The following is a 21,356-nucleotide window of genomic DNA, read 5'->3' on the forward strand; positions in this document are numbered from 1 at the left end:
CCATGAATATTCGATGGAAAGCTGAAGCTCAGTGGAAGAGCAGCTGCTTCACCTGCAGAATGCCCCAGGTGCCATCTCTGGAAGCTTCTCCATGTAGGTTTGGGAAAGACCTCTGAGCCTGAAATGGAGCCACTGCCAGGCAGTGCAGATGGTTCTGATCTAGATGGATGAATTGTCTGACTTCCTGTATTCATATCCCACAGTCAGCTTCATGTATTCATGTTCCACAATCCTCCCCTTGTCTTTCATCACTGAAGGGCCATCTTAGTCTTCAGAGCAATGCTGCCCCTCTGCATGGAAATGCGATTCACCTATCATGGTAAATGGATTTGCCCAGTCCTTCTCCCCATCTACTAAAGTTACCGACACTCGTGGCCATCACTGCATCTTGTTTCATAGGTGAAATAATAGGATTGACAGCAGGACTTCACAGTGAGACCAGGGCTTTGGCAAGATTTCTTGCAGTGATGACTACCTGTGTAAAATACAAATGACACAAACTGCTTGGAATTTCTTCTGTGCAAGGTCCATCAGAATGAGCTTCTGCCTGGCTTGACATCCAGAAGCTAACTGGTTCACAAGCCCCTGGATCCTCAGCTCCTGAAAGGTCCTACCTTCTACATGCTGGGACTGCCTGGATCTCATGATTCAGATCTATCTAAGCAAATGCTTTGATCCTGTAAGATTTTTCTTAAGGCTGTTTGTTCAACATTTCCTGGAAACATGAGCAATAACAACCAGTATCCAAAGAAAATGGCACATTCTCAACACAGGCTGCTGTCATTGCTCACTCAGCAGTTGTCATGCCAAAATCCCTGTCGGAACATTGTCAAAGGGAAGAGGGAGGCATGCCTCCGTTCCCCAGAAAAGGTGAAGTGTGAGAGACTCTTTGAACAGTGATTTATTTCACCTTGTCTGCATGGTGCTGTCGGGAACGGTAGCAGGGAAAGAGAGCCCTGACAGTGCATGGCAGACACGCCTCCATCCTGGTGGGTGCTGGAAGTAGCAGCCGGGTGTGGGCAGCATGATTGAAATGTACTTTGAGCCTGGTGTCTGTTAAGAGAAACTCCCTGATTCATTGTTGCTGCAAAGGCGTTATAAGGGCTGGTGCTGAGGCAGACTCTGTGGCTTCCTTCTGCACCCTGTTGGCACGTCTGGTCACTTGCTCTTTGGGCAGAAGGCACTATTTTTAGCCCAGGGATGTGTTGAGAGTGAGGAATGGGGGCGGGGCAGGAGAGAGAGATGTTGAAGATAGTGGCAGGTGGCCAGTTTGGAGGAAGAGGTCAATTGGATAATTCAGTTCTTAGAACTAAGGAGTAAGTAGTTGAATGGGCAAGGAGCAGTCTTGGGGAGGTAGGGAGAGCCAGTTTGTAGAGCAGACCATGATCATAGGCAAAATCTGGAATTAAGGATAGCCATTCACAGGTTGCTTATAGTGTTTATATTATTTGGCAGACCAAGCAATTGTTTCTAAATGATGTAATAATTCTGGCAGAAGACAAGCCTGTCCAACTGGTAAGCCAGCCATGCTCAGGAAGATGGGGTGACCTCACCGCCCAAATTCTGGCCAGTTGGAGGGCCAGGTGAGGAGGTTCTGCAGCTTCTAACACAAGGCCTTGCATTGCAAACCTGTTTCTCAGGTGGTTGGGGGTTGGGTCATAACACAAGAAACATACCTCCAAATGGTATAGCTGTCTTGACAATGACCAGTTTGGGTTTACACCTTTGCACATGGATGGTCTGTCTCTGGGAAGATGTTCCAAGCCTTAAAGGTGAATGATATCATTCTTGCAGGCGAGCCCAGTGCACCCAAGCTGGAGGGCCAAATGGGAGAAGATGGCAACTCGGTGAAAGTGAACCTCATCAAGCAAGATGACGGAGGCTCTCCCATCCGCCATTATCTCATCAAATACAAAGTCGTAAGTAAGATGGGAGCAGTTGGCCAAGCCCAAATTAGCATTTTATGACTTGTTTTTAGGGCTGTTATCTGATTAAAGAACAGGAGAGGCATTCCCTCCAATCTTAGGAAAAAGCTGGAATGTCTCTTTTTAAATGCTGCTTGTTTTCTGCACTCCGTAAAGGTACAGTAAGCATTAAAAGCATTATTTTGTAGTTTTAAAAATCTACCTGATTAACCCAGGGAACTTTTAAAACTGATTAATTTATCCAATTAATTGCATAAACATTGCAGCCGTGGGTTTTTTTTAGCACTTTTCAAACAGTAGTAGTTTACTCTCTTAATTTCCAGAGTAAAGTGGAGTCTAGTTGAGTTACACTCCTTTCCAAAACTTCCTTTCCAAAACCCCCATTGATTTGTTCAGCCCCATCCCTAGCTGCTTTTAAGTCCTTCTTAAGACTGACCTGTTTTGCCAGGTGTTTGCCATTTAATTTTTTTAAAATTGTTATTGGCTTTGTTATTGTTCACCACCTAGAGTCTTTGGAGGAGGCAGTATATGAGAAAATTTCAATAAATAAATAAATTAGCCGAACAGATCTGGAAGCAGCACCTCTCATTTCCAAATCAATCAAACGAATCTACCTTGCTGTTTCCCTTGATAAACCTATATTTCCCAGGAGCTACTTTGTTGAGAAGACAGGTCTAGGTCTATATGTGAGAGAGTTAAGTAGCTGGGTGGATAGAAGATGGGAAGGAGTGGAATTCTTCTCTGTCTTGGGTTAAAATCTGAGCTGGAGGAGAATTCAGAGGTTGTAATTGTTTGACTCTTTATGTGAAGCAAGAATTAAGATTCACAAAGGCTTTTGCTTCTGATCCCAGAAATGCAAGTCTTGGTGACGTTTCTAATGAGAAGCTCAGCGTTTGCAGCTTGTCTAATAAAGAGCAGTTGTGTTAGGCCTCTCATTCGGCCTCTCAGTGCAGTCTAGTGTACATGATTGATTTGTTATTTATGCAAAGCATTTCTGCCCCACCCCTCCAACACACTGCTGCTTGAGGTGACTTACAGTAAAAGTTACTAACTTGGCAAAGAGGCACCTTTTAATGTGGTGATTCTCTTTGTTTAGCCGGGGGAGAGTAACTGACCCTCTCCACCCCCAGCACAGGACCTCCAGTGACTGCTGCTGCTTGTGTCTGTCTTATGTTTCTTTTTAGATTGTGAACCCTTTGGGGACAGGGATCCATCTTATTTATTTGTTATTTCTCTGTGTAAACCGCCCTGAGCCATTTTTGGAAGGGCGGTATAGAAAATGAATGAATGAATGAATAAATAAGGAAATACTGTAACAATAGACACAATATAACAGACAAACAGCAACAAAAGTAAGAGGATGGGTCTCATCCAGTCTTTGCTGCAAAAAGTCAACACTTGGAGTTTCTGTAGGGGCGGGGAGAGAAACCAGTGGCTTGGATATCTTGCTGCATGTGGAGGATATGATGCTACATGTGCAGAACGTTTCTCAATGAGAACTCACTGCAAAGCTTCCCTCTCCTGCCTCTTCCATTCCCCCCACCCCCATTTCTGTAGAAGCATTCCTCAGACTGGAAGCCTGAGATCCGTCTCCCTTCAGGCAGCGACCATGTCATGCTCAAGTCTCTCGACTGGAATGCCGAATACGAGGTCTACGTCATTGCAGAGAACCAGCAGGGGAAATCCAAGCCTGCCCATTATACCTTCAGAACTTCGGCACAGCCAACCATAATCCCAGGTATGGCAGCTGCCAGCTTCTCGCCGTTATTTTCTGCTTGAACTTAATGCAATGGCGCCACATCCCTTAATGTGCTTGACTTTTTAAACAACAAATTTAAAAAACCAAAACACCCAACTCCTCAGCAACTTGCTTGCTTACAGCCATCCTCATAACCGGTTACCCATTTAAAGCTTAATATCTCAGCCTTGTACATACCAACCATGGTAGGTCGGTCCATGGTATGTATGGTCCATCTGGTTCACCGACACCCCCACCCCCTGCAGAGTCCTTGCAGTGGCTGTTCTTGGTACGCAGGGCCCTCCTTGGGCGAGAGTCTTCCAACCAGGTCACTGGAGGAAAAGGGAAACTGCAACTCTCAGGTTCTGTTCTGGGATTTGCCTTGCAACAGCTTTTCCCTTGCTTACGCTTGTTCATGGCCAAGATGATGAAGGGACGAGAGGGCCTTGCCTGACTGCTGGTCTGTAGCTTTTCCAGCCCAGAATACTTCAGGAGCATCTCAGTGGCATGAAGCCTTAGCAGATGACTTAAGAAGTGTGAACTCTGCCATGACTCCCACTTAGATCTTTTGAGCGTCTTACATATTGGCTATTTCCCAAAATAAAGCCATGGGAGACTTTTATTTATTAAAACATGTATATCTCCCCTTTCAGCCGTAAGGCAGCTAACTATGGTACATTTAAAATATGCTAGGAAAACAAGCAGTTGGTGCAACATTAATATTCAGGAGCTGCCTTTCTTGTGGTTGTGTTAGCTTGACAAAATCATACAGGATGCATATTTACAAAAATAAGTAAGGTTAGGTCACTTTTTGTTGACATTTCCCTTTAAAATTCAATTATATGAGTTCAGCCTCGTTAACTTGTATCATATAACAAGAAGTATCTAGCCAGTGGCTCACAAAATGCCTGTAAGCAGCAACTGAATAATTCCTTTTTGGCATGGGAAGATGTAGGTTTTAGGACACAGGTGGGACACCAAACCTGTGGCAGATCAGCTTTTGAATGCTGGGCATGCCATTGACCCAAACAAGCTGCTACTTTGGGAACACAAAATGGCCAGCCAGGGAGTCAGAACAGAGGGAGGAGCAATTGGCCTACAGAATTTCTGAGGAATCAATGCACATCAAAACTAGTAATCAAAGCTGCCTATAAATGCCAGAATATTTCTAAATAAATTCAGGATTCTTTGGACAGGCAGTTTTGTCAAACACCATGCCAGGGAAAACTGTGTACTGTGAGACAAATTAAGCCCATGTTTAATTAATTGACCCTTTTATGTGATCTCTTTTCTTTTGGATCTTCAAGGGGATGAACAAGTTGTTAATGAGAGGGCTAAAGCTTTCATCCAAGCTTTGTGGAACCACTCTCATCCCCGGTTTCTGAGATAGGAGAAGGGTGATGTAGGCCCACATCTTGAGGAAGTAGGCCTGAAGCCTTTGTGGTAGTGTCTACATGTGACTTCATTCTGGGGTGAGCTGAATGGGGACTTAATGCCTTTTGCCAACTGAAAAGTCATGTGACACAGTAGAGACACATTAAAAGGACACTCTGGAGCGTATGAAAACAGCTGTTGTTCCACATTGCCATATCTCTGATTCTCATGTTCCTCCTCACCCTCAGATATCTGATATGTTTATGTCTAGAGCTGAAACGAATTATAGAGGGTAGGGGTAAGGTTCTCCTTGCAAAAGTTTGAATTTCTATCCTGCTAATTTAACTCCCTACTCCCAAACATTCCAAATGTATCATTGGATCCAGACAACACAGAAAGAGATACTGCATTCACCAAAGTCTTTAAAAAGTCCTTAAATTTCCTTAAAGGAAGGAGTCCTTACATTTGATCCATAAAACTAAAGTATCCCTCAAAGTCAAATTTCAAAGGCAAAATATGAAGAAGAAGAAATCTGAAATCCAAGAGTTGGGCTTTCAGATTGGAAAATGTTTCTGAATTTTCAGATTTGTGCAAAATGTTTGTTTCAGCTCTCTTAATGACACGTGAGCAGTTAAACCATCATATGCCATATACTTTGTCAATAGGGGGGATTATGACAATACAAAAGTTGACAAGGTGTAAAAAAGCTGTCAGGGTTATCAAAGGAGCATAAACATTGTTCGGTTGTGGAAGAGAAATGTAGGAGAGTGACTCTGGTTCTCATGCATAGAGATGATGATACTACTGCGATTGTGTTTTTATTGAGTGCTGGTGCAGTGTGCACAGTACAGTACCCTTCTGGGAAGCTGCGTCCACCTTGCTATGACTGAGCTCAGCAAGCAACTGCTTTCCATGCCAGGCCCTGGGTACCTTTTTTGTTTTGCTGGAGCCATGCGAGCTGATTTAACTTCCTCCTTGCTTGATGATAACTACCTCCAACTTGGTAGCCTTGAGTCTTTGTCCTTCCCACCTCACCTGTAGCATATACAGTGAGCTGCACTCTGATGTGAGAGCAACTCATCTGTCTGGAAGTCTGAGTCTGGGTTTGCACAGTGGGCCTCTGGTGGGCCTCCAGAGGCACTTGCTCTTGGCAGACACTGCTGGACATTGCACAGCTCTTGCTTTGGACAGTGGAGCTTGCAAGGAGCAGCACTCAGTAGGCTGTGTCCAGGGACAGGGAGGGAGGCCGTTTGTAAAGTCGAGGCACGTTTCTCTAGGGTAGACCAATTCATCCATCTTGGATAGAAGTTCCCTTTGGAAAGGAGAAGTGGCCGACATCCTGCCAAGTGTGTGCTTCCACAAGGCTGGTGCACTAGCTAGTTGCGCACTTCTGCAACAAGGTGGCCCAGCTCATTATGGAAATCCTGTAGTTTAGCGCAGCTGTGAGGCCTCCTGGCACTAGCGCAAGCCTTACTCATTCTCTCAGCCAGGACTCCCTTGCCAACTTCCGCCAGATCCTTCCTGCCTGCCTCCCCGAGCCCCCATGTGACAGCCTTTATTTCAGTGTCATTTGCACCACCACCCCCATTTCTCCCTTTTGCTGCCAGCTTCCAATCAAGCTTTACCCATTATCATTGCTGCTGCTGCCGCTGCTGCTCTGTTCTTCTAACCTTTTGGACATTTTTTTTAATTTATACTAAGTTAAATAAACCTTTTAAATTTTTATTGGGTTTTTTTCTATATTTATGACCTATTTTTTCTTTTATCTATTTCTCTCTCTCTCTCTCTCTCTCTTTCTTTTTTGTTTTAACCCTGTTCCCTTTCCCCTTTGTTCCTTTCCTTTGTCCGTCGTCATACATGTCACTTTGGACCCCACTGGAAACATCCACTTTACCACATGAACCAAAATATGTGTATATATATAATTTTTTAAAAAAAAAAAATATCTGGTTTTCTGCTCCCACCCCTCCTGGGAACCATCTTTGGTGGCTGCAGCAACCCTAGGAAGTCCAACTGCCTCGTCTCCCTTTGTCTCATTGCTTCTCTCTGCCACAGCTCTGCTTTTGCTCTGTTAGAAACTTTTGCAAAACAGCGACAAAAAAGATTTGCTTTTGAAGAACCTGGTTTTCTCACCGAGGCCCGAAAGCAAGATAGAGTTCCTTACTTGCAAGGATTGCATCTGTTCTGGGGGTCAGGAAATAAAGCACAGAACATGCAAGATCATTTTATCGGAAAGATTTGCTATTTTGTAATAAGATTGGGGGGCGGGGTTCAAGCAGGCACTTCTATTGTTCTGTGGGTGCACCACCTATGCCACGGATTCTCCAGCTTGGGTCCCCAGATGCTATTAGACTACATTTCCTATCAACCCCAGCCACAATGCGCTTCAGCCTCTGGAATGATGGGAGTTGTAGTCCAACAACATCTAGGGACCCAAGTTGGAGAACCTTCCCTGCTTTTCAGGAACAGGATGTAAAAGCAAATTGGATTGATCCTTCTTTTCTAGTCATAGAGGAAAAAATAGTGTTCCTAATACTGATCTTGGTTGCCATTTTCACACGTCACTGTCTGTTCTCCCTTGCAGATAGTACAGCAAAATCCTTTTTAAAAATTAATAATTAAATAAGTTGAAGCAACTTCCAAAATAACACATTTGCAGTTTAAAGATAGAAAGCCAATGATATGTACTGTCTTCAAGGGCCCATATTAGAGATACAATGGGTGGATTCAGACAGACCTTTCCTCCCACAACATCCATGGGCTTTTCCATTGGGAATCTAGTGGAGCTACTTTACCTGAAGCAATTCAACTTAGGGATGCACAAGCAGAAGGACTGATTGACCCCAAAAGGATCCTGGCCTCTTCAGGTGACCAAAAACTCTTCAGGTGGCCTTGAAACTCCTCAAAGGGCGGAAGGGGGTTTCAGGGTTTGAACAAAGACTCCCAGGAGCAAGCTTTCCCCCTTGGTGGTGGCTCCAGCACAGCTCTGTTTCATGTGGGCTGGGCTGGAGGTCCCTGCCTGCCTGGACAGCTTTCACTAAGCACCCTCGGAGGGAGAGAAGGGCATTGCTCTCCTGGTGCGTTCTAAGCTCCCTTCCTACCTGGCCAGCATTACAGACAACATGCTGGGAGAGAAAGAGAATGCCTAACAGTACACTATTGCATTCTCTTGAAAGTTGGCTGGGCAAGATAGGAGGCCTCCTGTGCACCAGAAGCAAAAGAGCTCTCTGAGCAGCTGCTTTGATTCCCCCAGCATGCTGTCATGAATGCTGGCTAGGCCAGCCTGACCTTCCTGTTTCCCTGGCTACATGTAAACAGCTTGCTGAAGCTGCCAATTCCTATTCCATCCTGGTTCCAAAGCATAATCTTTTGCCCTGTGAGGACCAGGAGAGCTTGGTGTGGGTGTGCGAGCAGAATCAGGTTGGCTGTGCTGCCCACTTCGAGGCTGCTTGCAGAAATCCAACAAGGATCCCCATCAAACTTGTCCTGTTGTGTAACAGGTCTGATTTCTGCATGCAGCCAAAAGAGGTGGCTGAGTTCAGGGCAGAACAGCTGTGAGCCGCGGGGAGGGAGTGGTAGCATCTGTGGAATGCTCCCATGTATGAAAAACTCTCTGAAGCCTCACTGGTCATAATTTTGCCCCAGCACCATCCAAAGAGACCCAAGCGGTTGTCTTTGTCAGCAAAGGCTGATCACCTTGCTGTCAATACCAAGACCAAACGTCATATACCACCACTCAGCTCTTGTTTGAAATATTTACCGTAACCGCCAGGCTCCAATAAGCTGTCCAAGCAACCTTTTTGCCACATCCATAGTTTCCTCTAAATGGGGTGGGGGGTGGGGGTGCCTCTGACCATCAGTTCAAGTGCAGCTTCCCCTAGGAGAGACCCCACGGGGAACAAAGTAGAGGAATATCCCCACCACCTGCATGGACCCTGTGTGTGCACCAAGCATCTCAGGTTTGGCATGAAATGCCCTCAATTTCTGTCATCCCATTCACATGGCAGCCACATTTCCCCCCCATGCAAGACTGCATCATGAGGTAGCGTCATGAGGTGTTACTTCACTTTTGCCACCACCTACTGGGAACACTTTGGTGATGAAAGTGGAATAAACAGTTTTGCCCCCACTCCCTGTCTCCCAGTAGGCCAAGAATCTTTGGTTCAGATAAGTGTTTAGTGTTGCTCATTTTATATGTTTGAGTCCATGGAATCTCAATGGCCTTGGTAGGTCTTCAAATGAAATCCTCTTCACATGAACATATGAGGGTATGGAGGCCATTTCAAAAAGCTTGTGCAGGTCCCATCCTTACCCTGATACTTGGCCATGTGTCTGCCATGGGCTGGGCCCCTTAGCTAGCCATCAAACCATGGGCAGGTCACCTCCATTGAGAGCCAGTATTGCTTTGTACTGTGTGCTGTTGTCATAACGTTTGAGCCTTAGCTGCTGTCGTGGCTGTGTTGTGAAGCCCATAAAATACCACAGTCCACCCTTTTAACACAAAAAGTTTAGTTGGGAACCCACAAGCTTCCAAACAGATCTGCTTATTCCATAGCTTCTTGGATATCCCATGTGACACCAAACAAAAGTGAATGCCTGGTAAACTGATGATGGTTAATGCATTCCCCATATAGAATTCTGCAGACCACTGTTCGTGTTTTTTTAAATTCCCATTGAATGAAAGTCCTGGGGGACTTATGGTCTCTATAAATAATTTAAAACAAAACAAACATGCCAAACTTACCGAATCGGGAAGTTCCATTGCCCTTAATCGGTTTACAAAAACATCAATGGAAGGTTGGAGAGGCCCAGATAGCCAGAACCTCCAGCTCCACTCTGGATTCTTTGAGTGGACCCTGAAAAAATTGGTTATGGTTTGTACAAAAGTGGGAAAGGATTTCCGAATGGTAGGGCTGCCTGGGGATATATCAAGATGTGCACAGAGAGGCCTAGCGCAACCTGAGAATGTCTCTTTCCTCACATGCTGTGTCCAGTCTTGAATTTGATCCAGAAATTGATCCATCTCAATGGGAATCCTGGGATCTCTCCCACATTCTGTTTGCAGTAGCATTTGCTGTCATGCTTGTTCAGGAATGCATTAGCTGCAGGATGTTCTGTCTGAGGCCAAGTGGTTAAATTATATGACAGAGAGGATACTTCTGATCTCCAGGGTCCTGCAAAGCTATACATGAGACATCCCCCAGTCTGTTACAACATCCGCAGTCTTTGATATGTACAGACACATGCACACATCCCTTTTTCCAGCTAGGATGGTCCCAAAATGACATTTTCCCCATTTTGCCACTGAAATTCAACAGTGTTTGTGCCCCTCTTTGTGGCTTGTGGTTGCCATATTTGTGTCATCACAAAGAGTCATTCTTTGGGGCTTGTGAGGGAATGGGAGCTTCCCATCACTGCAGTGAAACGGCTGCCAGCAAGAAAAAATCAGTGGAGGAGGGCCTGCTTGGGTCTCCATTTCACTTTCCCCAACCCTACCAATTTCATGCCAGAAATTGTCATTAGCAAAACTTTGGCTCAACCATGCCTTTTGCCCACTAAATGCAGCACAAAAGTAGGCCCTTGTGAAAAGCTCAAGAAAAAGAAGTTGAACTGAGGTGGAAAGTTGATGGAGGAAGGTCCACATCTTTGAATATTCTTAGCTGGTGTAACACATTTAGGAATGCAAAACCCAGAAGTGCAGAAGCTATGCTCAGTCAGTGGAAATTGAGTCTGCTGCTGAATTCTTGCAGCAAGAATCTGCACTGGTGACTTTCCTGCCTTGCAAAGCACCCCTTCCCCAAAACACACCCCAGCTACAGCCAGTGGGGGGTCAGGTCCAGATTTTCAGCCAATGCAATCCCCACGTGCTTCTGAGGAGGAGAGGGGGACCTTCAAGGAGCCAGCCCAGTGAGATGCCATGAAAACCTTTCAGTTCATTGTGCTGAACAGAAGGTTCCAGGCTCATCCCTCCCGCATAACTCCCTATGACATGCGCATTAGGGCCTTGCTGGAAGGGCGCCAAGCTTGACATCACCCTGGCCTGTGCTTCTCAACAAAGGCTGCTCTGTGCATGAGCAAACATCCCCAGGGCGACTCGAAGAAACATCTATTTTCCATGGCTGCGGAAAGCACGTCTTCTCCAGCCGATGTGCTCAGATCTGCCCCAGTTCGTGCCACTCTATTCTTGCACACCCGCTATTAACACAGCCATGATGCTTAAGCATAGGAAAGCTGTTTTACGTCTTTTATTATGTTTACACATTTGCGGTATTAAAAAAAAAAGGAAAAAAAGACCAAGTAATACAAGATGTCTGGTTTTTATTGTGTAGATGTGTGAATGTTCTGCCTCTTTGTAGTTGTTCCAAACCACTAAGCTACAATGTGTTTTTCTCTCTCCTCTTCTGTTGTCACCCAAACATCTTATTTTATTTTATAGTCATATCCCCTGATAATTCGGTGGCTTCTCTTGTGGTACCTTTCAACTGTGGGACAGGGGAGTTGTTTGCATTTCAACCGGGGAAATTCCTTATCTCTGGCTGAGTCTCTACAACTTCCCTTTTGCAAATCCAGTGCCTGTACATGCTGCCTCCACATTGGTTTGGAGTGCTCTCCTAGCCAGGGACAGCAGGACAGCATGTTCTGTCTTTGCAGCACCATTGCCGCCTCCTTCTGTGTCACTCTGGCTTTGAGGAGGAATAAGTTGTGCCACCCATCCTGGGAGCCTGGCAGTTGCAGCCCAGGGGTCCCATGAGTACCCAGGGGTCCCCATCCCCTCCAGATCAATTTGTGCTCATGCAGCATCATCCCTTTGCACCTTTTGAGAAGAATTGTCTCCACATCTCAAAAGTGCCTTGTGGTGATGCCAGCACAATGTGACTAATGGGGCAGAAAAATGTTGGGGGAAGCAAGAGTGATGCACACCAGTTCAACATTTGCAGTTCTCTGCATGGTGTCCATCGCTGTTGCAAAGCCTACTTATTCTTTTAGGCAATTCCTGTTCAGGGTCTTGGCATCCCATTGAGTTTCCCAATGCAAAATAGGAGGGTATGCCTGCCTCTGTTCTATATATCCAGACATGGGCAGGAGCAGACAGAGTGAGTCTTAAGCAGTTTGATTCTGTGGCTATACACAGTGATGTGACTACATGATCAACAGCTACCCTAACTAGCTCTGGGCCAAAGGTTTGCCAATGACAACTGTCAGCAGAAGGGGGCGGGGTGCAACTTGGTCTTTTTTGCTTCTCAGCACTAGAGTCCTCCTCCCTCAGCGCAGCACTTTTCTGGCAGCCACTGTTCTCTGCCCATCCTGTTGTAGCATCAGTTCACAGTGGTGTGAATGGCAGGCAATGGTGGGCCCCATATTTCCCCCCAATTCTCTCCAAGGCTGACATTACTTGTGGGGGGAACATGGTGGCCACCAGGAGGACCAGTTGAGTTTTTCTCTCCTCAAAAATCCACCTCCTGATGGGGCAGCAAATATCTGGGACTCTTTTGGCTCAGCACAGCATTACTAGACTGACCAGGACTCCCATGGGCATGCTGGGAACACGAAAAACATGAATGGCAGCTGGAGACTTGCAGAATGCTCCCTGATGTCTTGTCAGTCTCCTAATAATATATTGTGCCATGGAGTTATTGAATCTGGATCTCTGCTCCACATGGAAAGTGCCAAACTTCTTTCTACTACTGCAATACACCCAAAGGATGTCCTTCTCTGTGATTCAGAAGCCAATGATAATGCCTGGCTTGTCCCTCTCCTCATGCTTCAAGCAAGGGTTCTGCTGTTTATTGTTTTTCAAGTGCAAGATGGACTATGAATGATCAGTTGAATTAAAATGTATTCATTCATTATTGAAATGAACACAGACACAATCGACTTTAAAAGCTGATAATTTACTCCAGTGGAGTAAATGGGGGGATGGATGGAGGGATGAAACCTCATGATGTCACAGGGACTCACCACTTAGTGCTGTGCATAACCGGCTTCTGTTTTCAACCGGAAGAATCATTCAGCAGGAGGGAAACTGTGCATGTGTACAACATGCAGCAAATGTGTTACCACAGCCGGCTTGCCACTCCAGTTATGTATGTCTGGACACACCCAAGTTCTGCCAGTCAACTGAGAGAAGTATTTAATTTTGCATTCAGAATTCAGCATCAAATTCCAGCTGCCTTCAAATATATATTGGGAAATTGGGTGACATTTTATTTTACCATTCAAAGGAACATGCAAATGAGATATAGGAAAATCAGCATCCTTCAAAGAGGTTCTCCAATAAGCCTCCAAAAGCTATGTGCGTGCAGAACTGATTGAAGCGAGTCATGGGTTGAAATTCATATTTTGTGCACATCAGTCCAGAAATAATTCTGCTGGATCTCCTGGCAGTCTCTTTGGGTGTCTGGTTTTATTGGCAGTTCAAGACTCTCTTGTGGGTTGTGTTAAGAAAAGTTGCCAAGTCCTCGTACCACAGTGCTAAGTCACATAGCAGTGTGGTGAAGAGACTTCTAGGTAAAAAAAATGGCAGCCAGAAAAAGTACCACTGGGAGCAATGCCGGTGCAAAACATAGATCACCAAAATAAGAAAAAGATGAGCTGGGGTGGTTTTGGAAGATCATTTGCTCCCTCTACCCGTCAGAGTTTGAGCCAAAAGTGAATTTGTGGGCATACTCAAATCAGCCCTTAAAAATACCAGGGAGAGTGGGAAGAACCCATTGCACAGAGAATGTTACTATTTACTAAGGCCTTTCCCCACCTTCCTTCCATTATGAAGCTTCAGGGGGCATATGTGAGGTTCCCCAGTAGCCATCCATCCAGCTATTTTCTGGACTCAGACTTGCTCAGCTGCAACACGGTGGATGCACCAAATACCTTCCACCTGTAGTTCTGGGAGGCCACATCAGCTTTCTTGAAAGAGGTTCTAGGTTTTTAGGCCCAAACCCAGATGAGCTATTGAGGGTTGACTCTGCTCCTGGCAATTGAGAGAACAGGAAGAGAAAATGGGGCATAAAGTGGGGAGAAGCAATTTGCCAAGGACCAGACAACAGAGTGATAATAAATAATAGCATAGCATTCTCTCTAGCTTTGAATTCAACCTTCCACTCCCCTCAGCCACAACACAGAATGATTTATTTGCTGGTCCATCTAGTCCTACATCCCATTTCCAGTAGAGATCAACCAGCAGGTCAACTTCTGGGAAGTTCACAAGCAGGGCCTGGAAGAGATGACCATCACCTGTTGTTTCCCCCCAATATCTGCTACACTGAATGCTGAGGTTTCATTAGCCCTCTTAGCTAATATCTTTGATAGACATATGCTCCATTGACCCAACTAGAGTATGTTGTGAAGATCACCTTCCAAGGCACAGAGACTTTTCGGCTTTCACAAATGCCACCTTCTCTGGCCCTAGACCAAACATTGAAATGACAAGCCCATTTCCATCTTCCGTCTGTGGTGAAAAATGCAACCAAGAAAGATTTGCTGTGCTTTGAATATTGTCCATGTGCCATGGGCATTCAGAATGGCTCATTCTGGATTTGCTGGATGCAAGTTTGAGATGAGAAGGCAGAAAAGGGGGCTCCACCAATAAAGTTTATCCTGTGAGAGCTGGCAGAAGAGAGAGCTCTGTTCACAGCTGAGAAATCCATGCTTGAATTCCAAATACGTTAGAGGAGGAAAAGTGGATGGCCTCCTCCCTTCCCCACAAAAACCAAGGGAGATGAATTCGTTTAATTATGCATTTGGCAGGGAGCTGATCTGGCTGGCAGGGGCTTAATGGACTTCTGATGCAAGCGTCCGTCTCTGCCAGCCAACACTAAGAAGAAAAGGGACATTCTGTGCTGTGACTCTGGCTGTTGTGGAGCTTTGCTGGGCAGAGGAGATGAGACAGTGAGGGCTTCAGGTGCTGGTTGGATCTTTAACAAATAGAGGTGGAGTTGCTGGTTGTAGGAATATTTCCAGAAATTGCCTCAACAGTTTGGATTCCAATTAACGTATTCTATTTCCAGTATATTGGGAAGCACAGTTCACTACAGTCTTTGGTTTGTTTTCATCTTTTTTGCTTTTCTGCATGACTGATGTGCCTGCATACACTGATAAAGATTGCAAATAAGCAAACCTGATGTAAAAGACGCCCTCAAGATGCATGCTGGTAACACACCACACAAAAAGGAATCCCATCATCTTGGCTTTTTTGCAGTGTTTTAGCAATGTGTATATGTGCCCATTGGTAATGCAGAGGGGGGTGGGGGTGGGGAGGAATAAACAGAAGCAAGCCAAAGCTGCAACAAACTGCATATGTACAGCGTTCTATACACAATTAGGGGCTAGAATGAAATAAGCAGAATGGAGAAATGTTCCAGTTCCAAAATTACATTTAGAGATTCTCTCCGAATTCAGAGGGAGTGGAACACAGGCCATAATAAAGAAGTGCTATGAATAAGCAAAAGAAAGGGGCTGATCCTTTCATCCTGGGCTCCAGGAAGTTGGATCCAGCTAGCAGAGAGACTGAACTCTCTAGGATTTGGGGAAGATCGTGTTCGAGCCTCATGAGTCAACCAAAACATGTGAACACTGACAACAGTTAGCAATTAGCTTTGAAGAGAGCTCCATACTTGTCATGGCTTTGTGGAATGAGAGATGCTGCCATCTATGGAAACTATCAGAGCTAGCAAGGGTGGCCAGGATTGGGACTAGGCACCAGAGCTTGTTCTGTTCTCTGTCTGCTCCCTTGGCCTTTCTTCCAGCCCTGGGTGGCATGTCAGTGACTGTCTCTGCTTAAAATTTTGCCTTCCAACAGTGGCCCATTGAATGCCCCAATAAAGTTCCCAGTAGGGAGCATGAACTGTTAAGGTCCTCTACTTTGAGTTTGCAGCCTCATCTGCTGAAAGAATTTTGGGTTTTCTGCAGCATATTGAGAAGAGATTCCAACTCTCAATTGTGCAGCAATGACTATGACTATAGGTTTCCCCTACCTCCCCCCTCCCAGCCCAGATTAGGTGCTGAAACATGAAGAAAGTTGGTGCGAAGCAGTGGGGAACGTGTGTGTGTGTGTGTGTGTGTGTGTGTTTGTTTGACAGGATTGTAAGCTCAGTTCTGGCAAATTCCTGACTCAGAATCTCAGTTCAAGTAAATGGCTGAATATATGGTCAGAGGCTTCCTTGTCCTTGATTCAAAACGTAGTATGTCCACCATTCTGAGTCACCATTTTGCATCAGGCTCAGGTTGGTGGACTTCAGGGTTCTAATAAAAAACAAAGTCGATCTTTCCACCCTTACCTAGTTGTAAGGCAAGCAGCTGAGGTGACCTACCAGTTAAAAATATATGCGCTGTGACTCACAGTTCCATACCAGCAACCATCTCTAATCTCAGGTTTTCTTTCAGTCACAGTGCAGACAGACAGCAATCAAAGAAAGAACCAAAACTGGGGTTTGGATTAGAAAATAATTCATTTTATGGGAGTCCATTAATGTGAAGAGAGGGTTCCCAGCCACATACTCACAACGTGCAAAGCTAGGGAACAGCCGCCGTAAGGACGTTTGACTCTAGGTTTCCATATTCTCCATACGTTAAGCCTAGTTAACATATTTGTTTCAGAAAACTAGTGATTAATAACCAATAAACTCTTGTGACTCGAGGGATAAATATTTAGGTAACTATTACAGTGTCAATCCGCCTCTTGTATAGGTAACAATATTGCCTTCTTAGCTGTAGGACTTTTTGTGACCTCTTTCCAAGGTAAAATATTTTGGCCAAATCGATGGAGCCTCTTCGTAGAATGAGGACTGGCTCTTCCAAGGATAGGTTGTTTCTAGAATGTAAATTGTGAAGGTGTTATATTTCAGAGAGGAAAGTTGGCAAAATCTTCCCTTCCTCCCAAGAGTTTCTGCCTGTGGTGGTGAAAAGTTCTTTATGTAGTTTGGTCTGATTCCAAGAAAGTTTTTGCAGAAGTCTGAGAGAGTTGATTTGATGAGAAATGCACCATTGCTTTCCGGTCCTTTCATTGGAGCAGCTGCAGAGGGCCCTGGTCCAAATAGGGATCAGGGCACCAACCCTTTCCCCTGTACTTTTCCTGACAAAAATCCTACCTTTGCTCCCGGCTGCTATTTCTCCTAAGAAGGGAGCCACTATTTGCATGGAGGGCAGGACCTCAATGTGTTGCAAATTACTAGAACCTACAATAAAGGTTTTGACCCTGACATACCTGGAGCCACTATTGGGGCTCCCCTGGTTCCCCTCCCCCGTGGGGGAGCGTGCCCTGTGACTTTCATTCGGAAAATGGGGGAAGGATTCAACCTTCCTTCTCACTGTGGTCCCAACCAGCTCAAGTCCCCACAGCTGCTGTTTAAAAAGATGAAAAGACAGAAAGGCAGTGATGTGCTCTGTTTTGGCCACTAGCTTCCACACTGCTGGAACATGCAAAAACACTTGTGCAGAAAGGTATAGTATTATACGATGATGATGATGATGATGATGTTGATGACGACGACTATGTATATAAAGCTTTTCAAAAAAAAAATCATCAAAGTGGTTTAAATAGACAATAAACGAGATGAGCTCACAAGGTAGACACCAGCAACAGCCACTGGAGGGATGCTGTCCATGGGCTAAATGAAAGCCATTAGGTTCCCTCCCCACTCTGAAAGGTACCTCTTTGCCCAGTTTGCCATGCCTCCTTGCTAACTGCTGCATTCTCTCCTCCTCCTTCTCTTGGTCTCTAAAGCTAGCACAAGCCCTACCTCAGGACTAGGCACGGCTGCCATTGTGGGCATCCTCATCGTCATCTTCGTCGTCCTGCTGGTGGCTGTGGATGTCACCTGCTACTTCCTGAACAAGTGCGGTCTCTTGATGTGCATTGCCGTCAACCTGTGTGGCAAATCTGGGCCTGGGGCCAAGGGCAAAGACATGGAGGAGGGCAAGGCTGCCTTCTCGTGAGTAACAGGAAGCCCAGACCTCCCCATAGCAGGAAAAGCCATCCTCTCTCCCCTCTGCCAGCATCCCTTCCATATAAAAAGGGGTCAAGCACATGTGGTCCAACTCAGCCAGGATTGTCTGGCAGTGACTCTCCAGGACCTTGGGCAGAGGGCTTTCCCAGCTCTGCTTTCTGAGCCTGTAACTGGAGAGGCTAAGGGCTGAACCTAGCCCCTTGTGCATGCACATGTTCTGCTGTACCATGAAGCAATGGTCCCTCCCCACAAGTAGCTTTTGCTACTACTAAGGGAACAAGTCTTGGATCAAACTCTGGCACTCTGCTTTCTGTGCCACCAGAGGCCTGTTTTGGGGAGGAAAAAATCTTAAAAGCTTAACCATTCCCTCACTACAGGAAAGATGAATCAAAAGAGCCCATCGTGGAGGTCCGGACAGAAGAGGAGCGGACACCAAACCACGACGGAGGCAAACACACAGAACCTAATGAGACCACCCCACTAACGGAGCCAGAGTACGTTGGGAAGGGGCAGGTGCAGAAGACTCTCTGGTGGGCATGTGCTCCTAGAGAGGGAGTGAGGGGTCTTTTTAGTGTCTCCCAGGTAGAAGAAAGGAACTTCTCTGTGACTCCCACTTGGCTGTTCACGAAGGAGACCAGGCCGCTGCCAGACCCCTTCTTGTGTACGAAACTCCTCTGTAGAGACTAAGGGCAGGGAAGGAAGGAAGGTGTGCGGGTGGCTAAGCTGGACACTCCCACGCCTTCCAGTCAGCCAGTGCTGAGAAGGCAGCAAAAGTGCCGGGAGGGCGGGGGCTTGAGAAAACATCCCCAAGGAAGGGTGCAAAAGGGTCTGGGCAGAGGGTGCATCTTGAATCTCCGCCTGATGTCTCCAGAGCCAAGGGCTCTCTGAAGTCCTCTTCTTTTTTCTTGGCGGCTCCTGGGTATCGCTAGCCTCGCGGCCAAAGGCTCGGTGCTCCTCCTTGCTTTTGTGTCTTCCTCCCTCCCTTTCTTTGTGCGTTCAATAACCGCATGTTGTTTCTGCAGTCGCATTGACTCGCCTCGCTGCCTGCCGCTTTCATGGGCTTCATTGTCCGTTTCTCTCTCTCCCCCTCCCTCTCTTTGATTTCCCGCCTCCTCCCAGGCACCCTGCTGACACTGCTGCCACCGCAGAGGAGATGCTGCCATCCGTCACCACAGTCACCACTAACTCGGACACGATAACTGAGACTTTTGCCACTGCTCAGAATAGCCCCACCAGTGAGACCACCACCCTCACCTCCAGCATCACTCTGCCGGCCACACCCATGCCTGACTCCAATTCCGTGGCCCCCAATCAGAGCATGCCTCCTAAGGCGGCAGCAGTTGCTTCGCCGCCACCCACCTCCACCCCCAAAGTGGCTCCCCTGGTTGACCTCAGCGACACGCCGCCTTCGACTCAGGCCGCGGGCAACTTGTCATCAAATGTCCTGACCAACCAAGGGGCAGTGCTGAGCCCCAGCTCCACCACAAAAGCCCCCGAGGCTTCCAAGCCGCCAGCTGCGGCTAACAAATCCCCTGCCCCACCACCCCCCAATCCCACTGGCCCTCCAGCCTTGTCAGAGCCCAAGCAGGAGGCCTCCAGCACCAAGAGTCCAGGAAAGGAAGCCCCGCCAGCCAGTGCAGCAGCGAAGAGCCCGACGGAAGTGGCCAAGATGGCAGCAAGCCAGAAGGGCGAGGCTGCCACAGGGGGCGCCGCAAATCCCACTCCAAATGAGGACTTTAAAATGGACGAAGGGACCTTCAAGACCCCAGACATTGATCTCGCCAAGGATGTTTTTGCCGCGTTGGGCACGGCGGCTCCTGCCACTGGGGCCGGAGGCCAAGCTGCTCCTTCTGCTCCGGAGAGTTCCGCACTGCCAGCGCCTGCAAAAACAGAGTATGCCTCCTCCTCCCTTTCAACTCCTCTTGCTAGTGTGCCGTGTCTCTCGTCAGTCCTGTGCTGTGTGTGGCTCTTCTTCTGTGTGCTCGTTTTGAATTAACCTTGCTGTTTCTCTAAGCAAGCTAACCTGGCTCTTTCCCCACGCAGCCATAACCGAAAGTTCAACATGGAGGTGCCTCAGGGCTGTGGTCTCTGGGGACTTACACCACGAGCAGTCACCAGACCCTGTCATGGTTGTCCTGCTTTGCCTCTCCTAGTCTTCCCAACAGCTCCATCTGATTTCCACTTAAGGGATTCGGCTAGGAAGCAGCCCAGGATGACATCATCTTAGTGTCTAAGAAGCAAAGGGTTTGCTACAAGGTGGCACTGCTGGAAACCTCCTAGTTTCAGTATCCAGTGTCAAACACATAGGATGATAGAAGTACCAAAATCCCGCTGAATCGTTTTGGCAAGGGTCTTGGTCTGAGCTGGCCATATTCTTAGATGAGGAAATATAGGTGACTCTCCTCCAGGTGGGAGAAGGTGGTATTTCCTTGTACCTCTTCCTTTGCATTCACCTTTTCAAAAGATGGGGAATGCCTCTTTTTAAGATGGTGCTTGCTGACTGTACTTGTACATTATTGTGGGCTTCATCTCGCAAGAGGCATTCCCTCCTGCTTGTAAGAGGAGGGAGCTTGCAGTTTTTATAAGTGTTTGTACTTTTTAAAACCATTTTACTTTTAAAAGCCTGCTGCCTAGTTAATCGGGGCACCTTTTTCACAACCGGAAATTATTTTTAATCAATGAATCCAATTGATTAAAGGTTGCCGCCCTAATTATTGTAAGTACTAATGTTACTAAATATTGATACAGTAAAAACACTTGCTGAATGGTTCAGAATATTTAGAACAGAATATTTAGAATAAACAGAACAAGTAGTAGGAATCTGAAGTCTTCTGATACTCAAACTATCCTGTCAACCCTTTAAGATTCTTCCAGCTCATGCCTTCTGCCTCATTTCAACCCTTTTCCTTACTTGTATCTAAAGATTAGGGATGTACAAATTGATTCAGTTACAAATCGATTTGTACCCAAATCTAGCTGATTTGGGTGATTTGGAGACAAAACAAATCACCCCTGTGATCCATTGCCTAGATTTGAGTACAAATCAAATCGCGCCTGATTCAATTTTAATCAATTCGAGATTCGGATCCCTCCTGTTAATTCCCCCAGATTCTCAGCTTTCATTAGAAAACAATAGCTAAGCTCTAGACCTTGTAGAAGTGGAGTTATGGAGCAAGATGTCTGGTCACTATTTTTCAAGTGTTTGGATTCTTTGGTGTATAATAACTTTCCCTCAATGAATCCTTATGAGGATTCATTACACGCCTTCATTTCTTCTATTCATTTTGACTGTCTTTTTGACGGTGCCAACTGTCAACTGCCATGTGCCAACTACACCCCACTCCCACCCGCAAGGCAGTGGGGTACTACTCAGTTCAT

At 46.3% G+C, this 21,356-nt stretch overlaps 1 protein-coding gene across 6 annotated transcripts in view; it reads left to right on the forward strand.

The window, feature by feature from the left end:
- Nucleotides 1-21,356, forward strand: part of NCAM1 (neural cell adhesion molecule 1) — a 206,898-nt gene that overhangs the window by 177,925 nt on the left and 7,617 nt on the right. For 2 of the 6 annotated variants that reach the window (XM_053270205.1, XM_053270206.1), the window contains 5 exons: nt 1,795-1,919; nt 3,483-3,663; nt 17,756-17,963; nt 18,356-18,472; nt 19,098-19,871. In XM_053270205.1, the coding sequence (XP_053126180.1) occupies nt 1,795-1,919; nt 3,483-3,663; nt 17,756-17,963; nt 18,356-18,472; nt 19,098-19,871 (1,405 nt within the window). Of the gene's footprint in view, nt 1-1,794; nt 1,920-3,482; nt 3,664-7,032; nt 7,261-17,755; nt 17,964-18,355; nt 18,473-19,097; nt 19,872-21,356 lie in introns of those variants that run through there. The other 4 variants (XM_053270207.1, XM_053270209.1, XM_053270210.1 and 1 more) reach the window with 2 other exon arrangements.

This window comes from Hemicordylus capensis, chromosome 8 (assembly GCF_027244095.1).
Source record: "Hemicordylus capensis ecotype Gifberg chromosome 8, rHemCap1.1.pri, whole genome shotgun sequence".
Classification (NCBI taxonomy): domain Eukaryota; kingdom Metazoa; phylum Chordata; class Lepidosauria; order Squamata; family Cordylidae; genus Hemicordylus; species Hemicordylus capensis.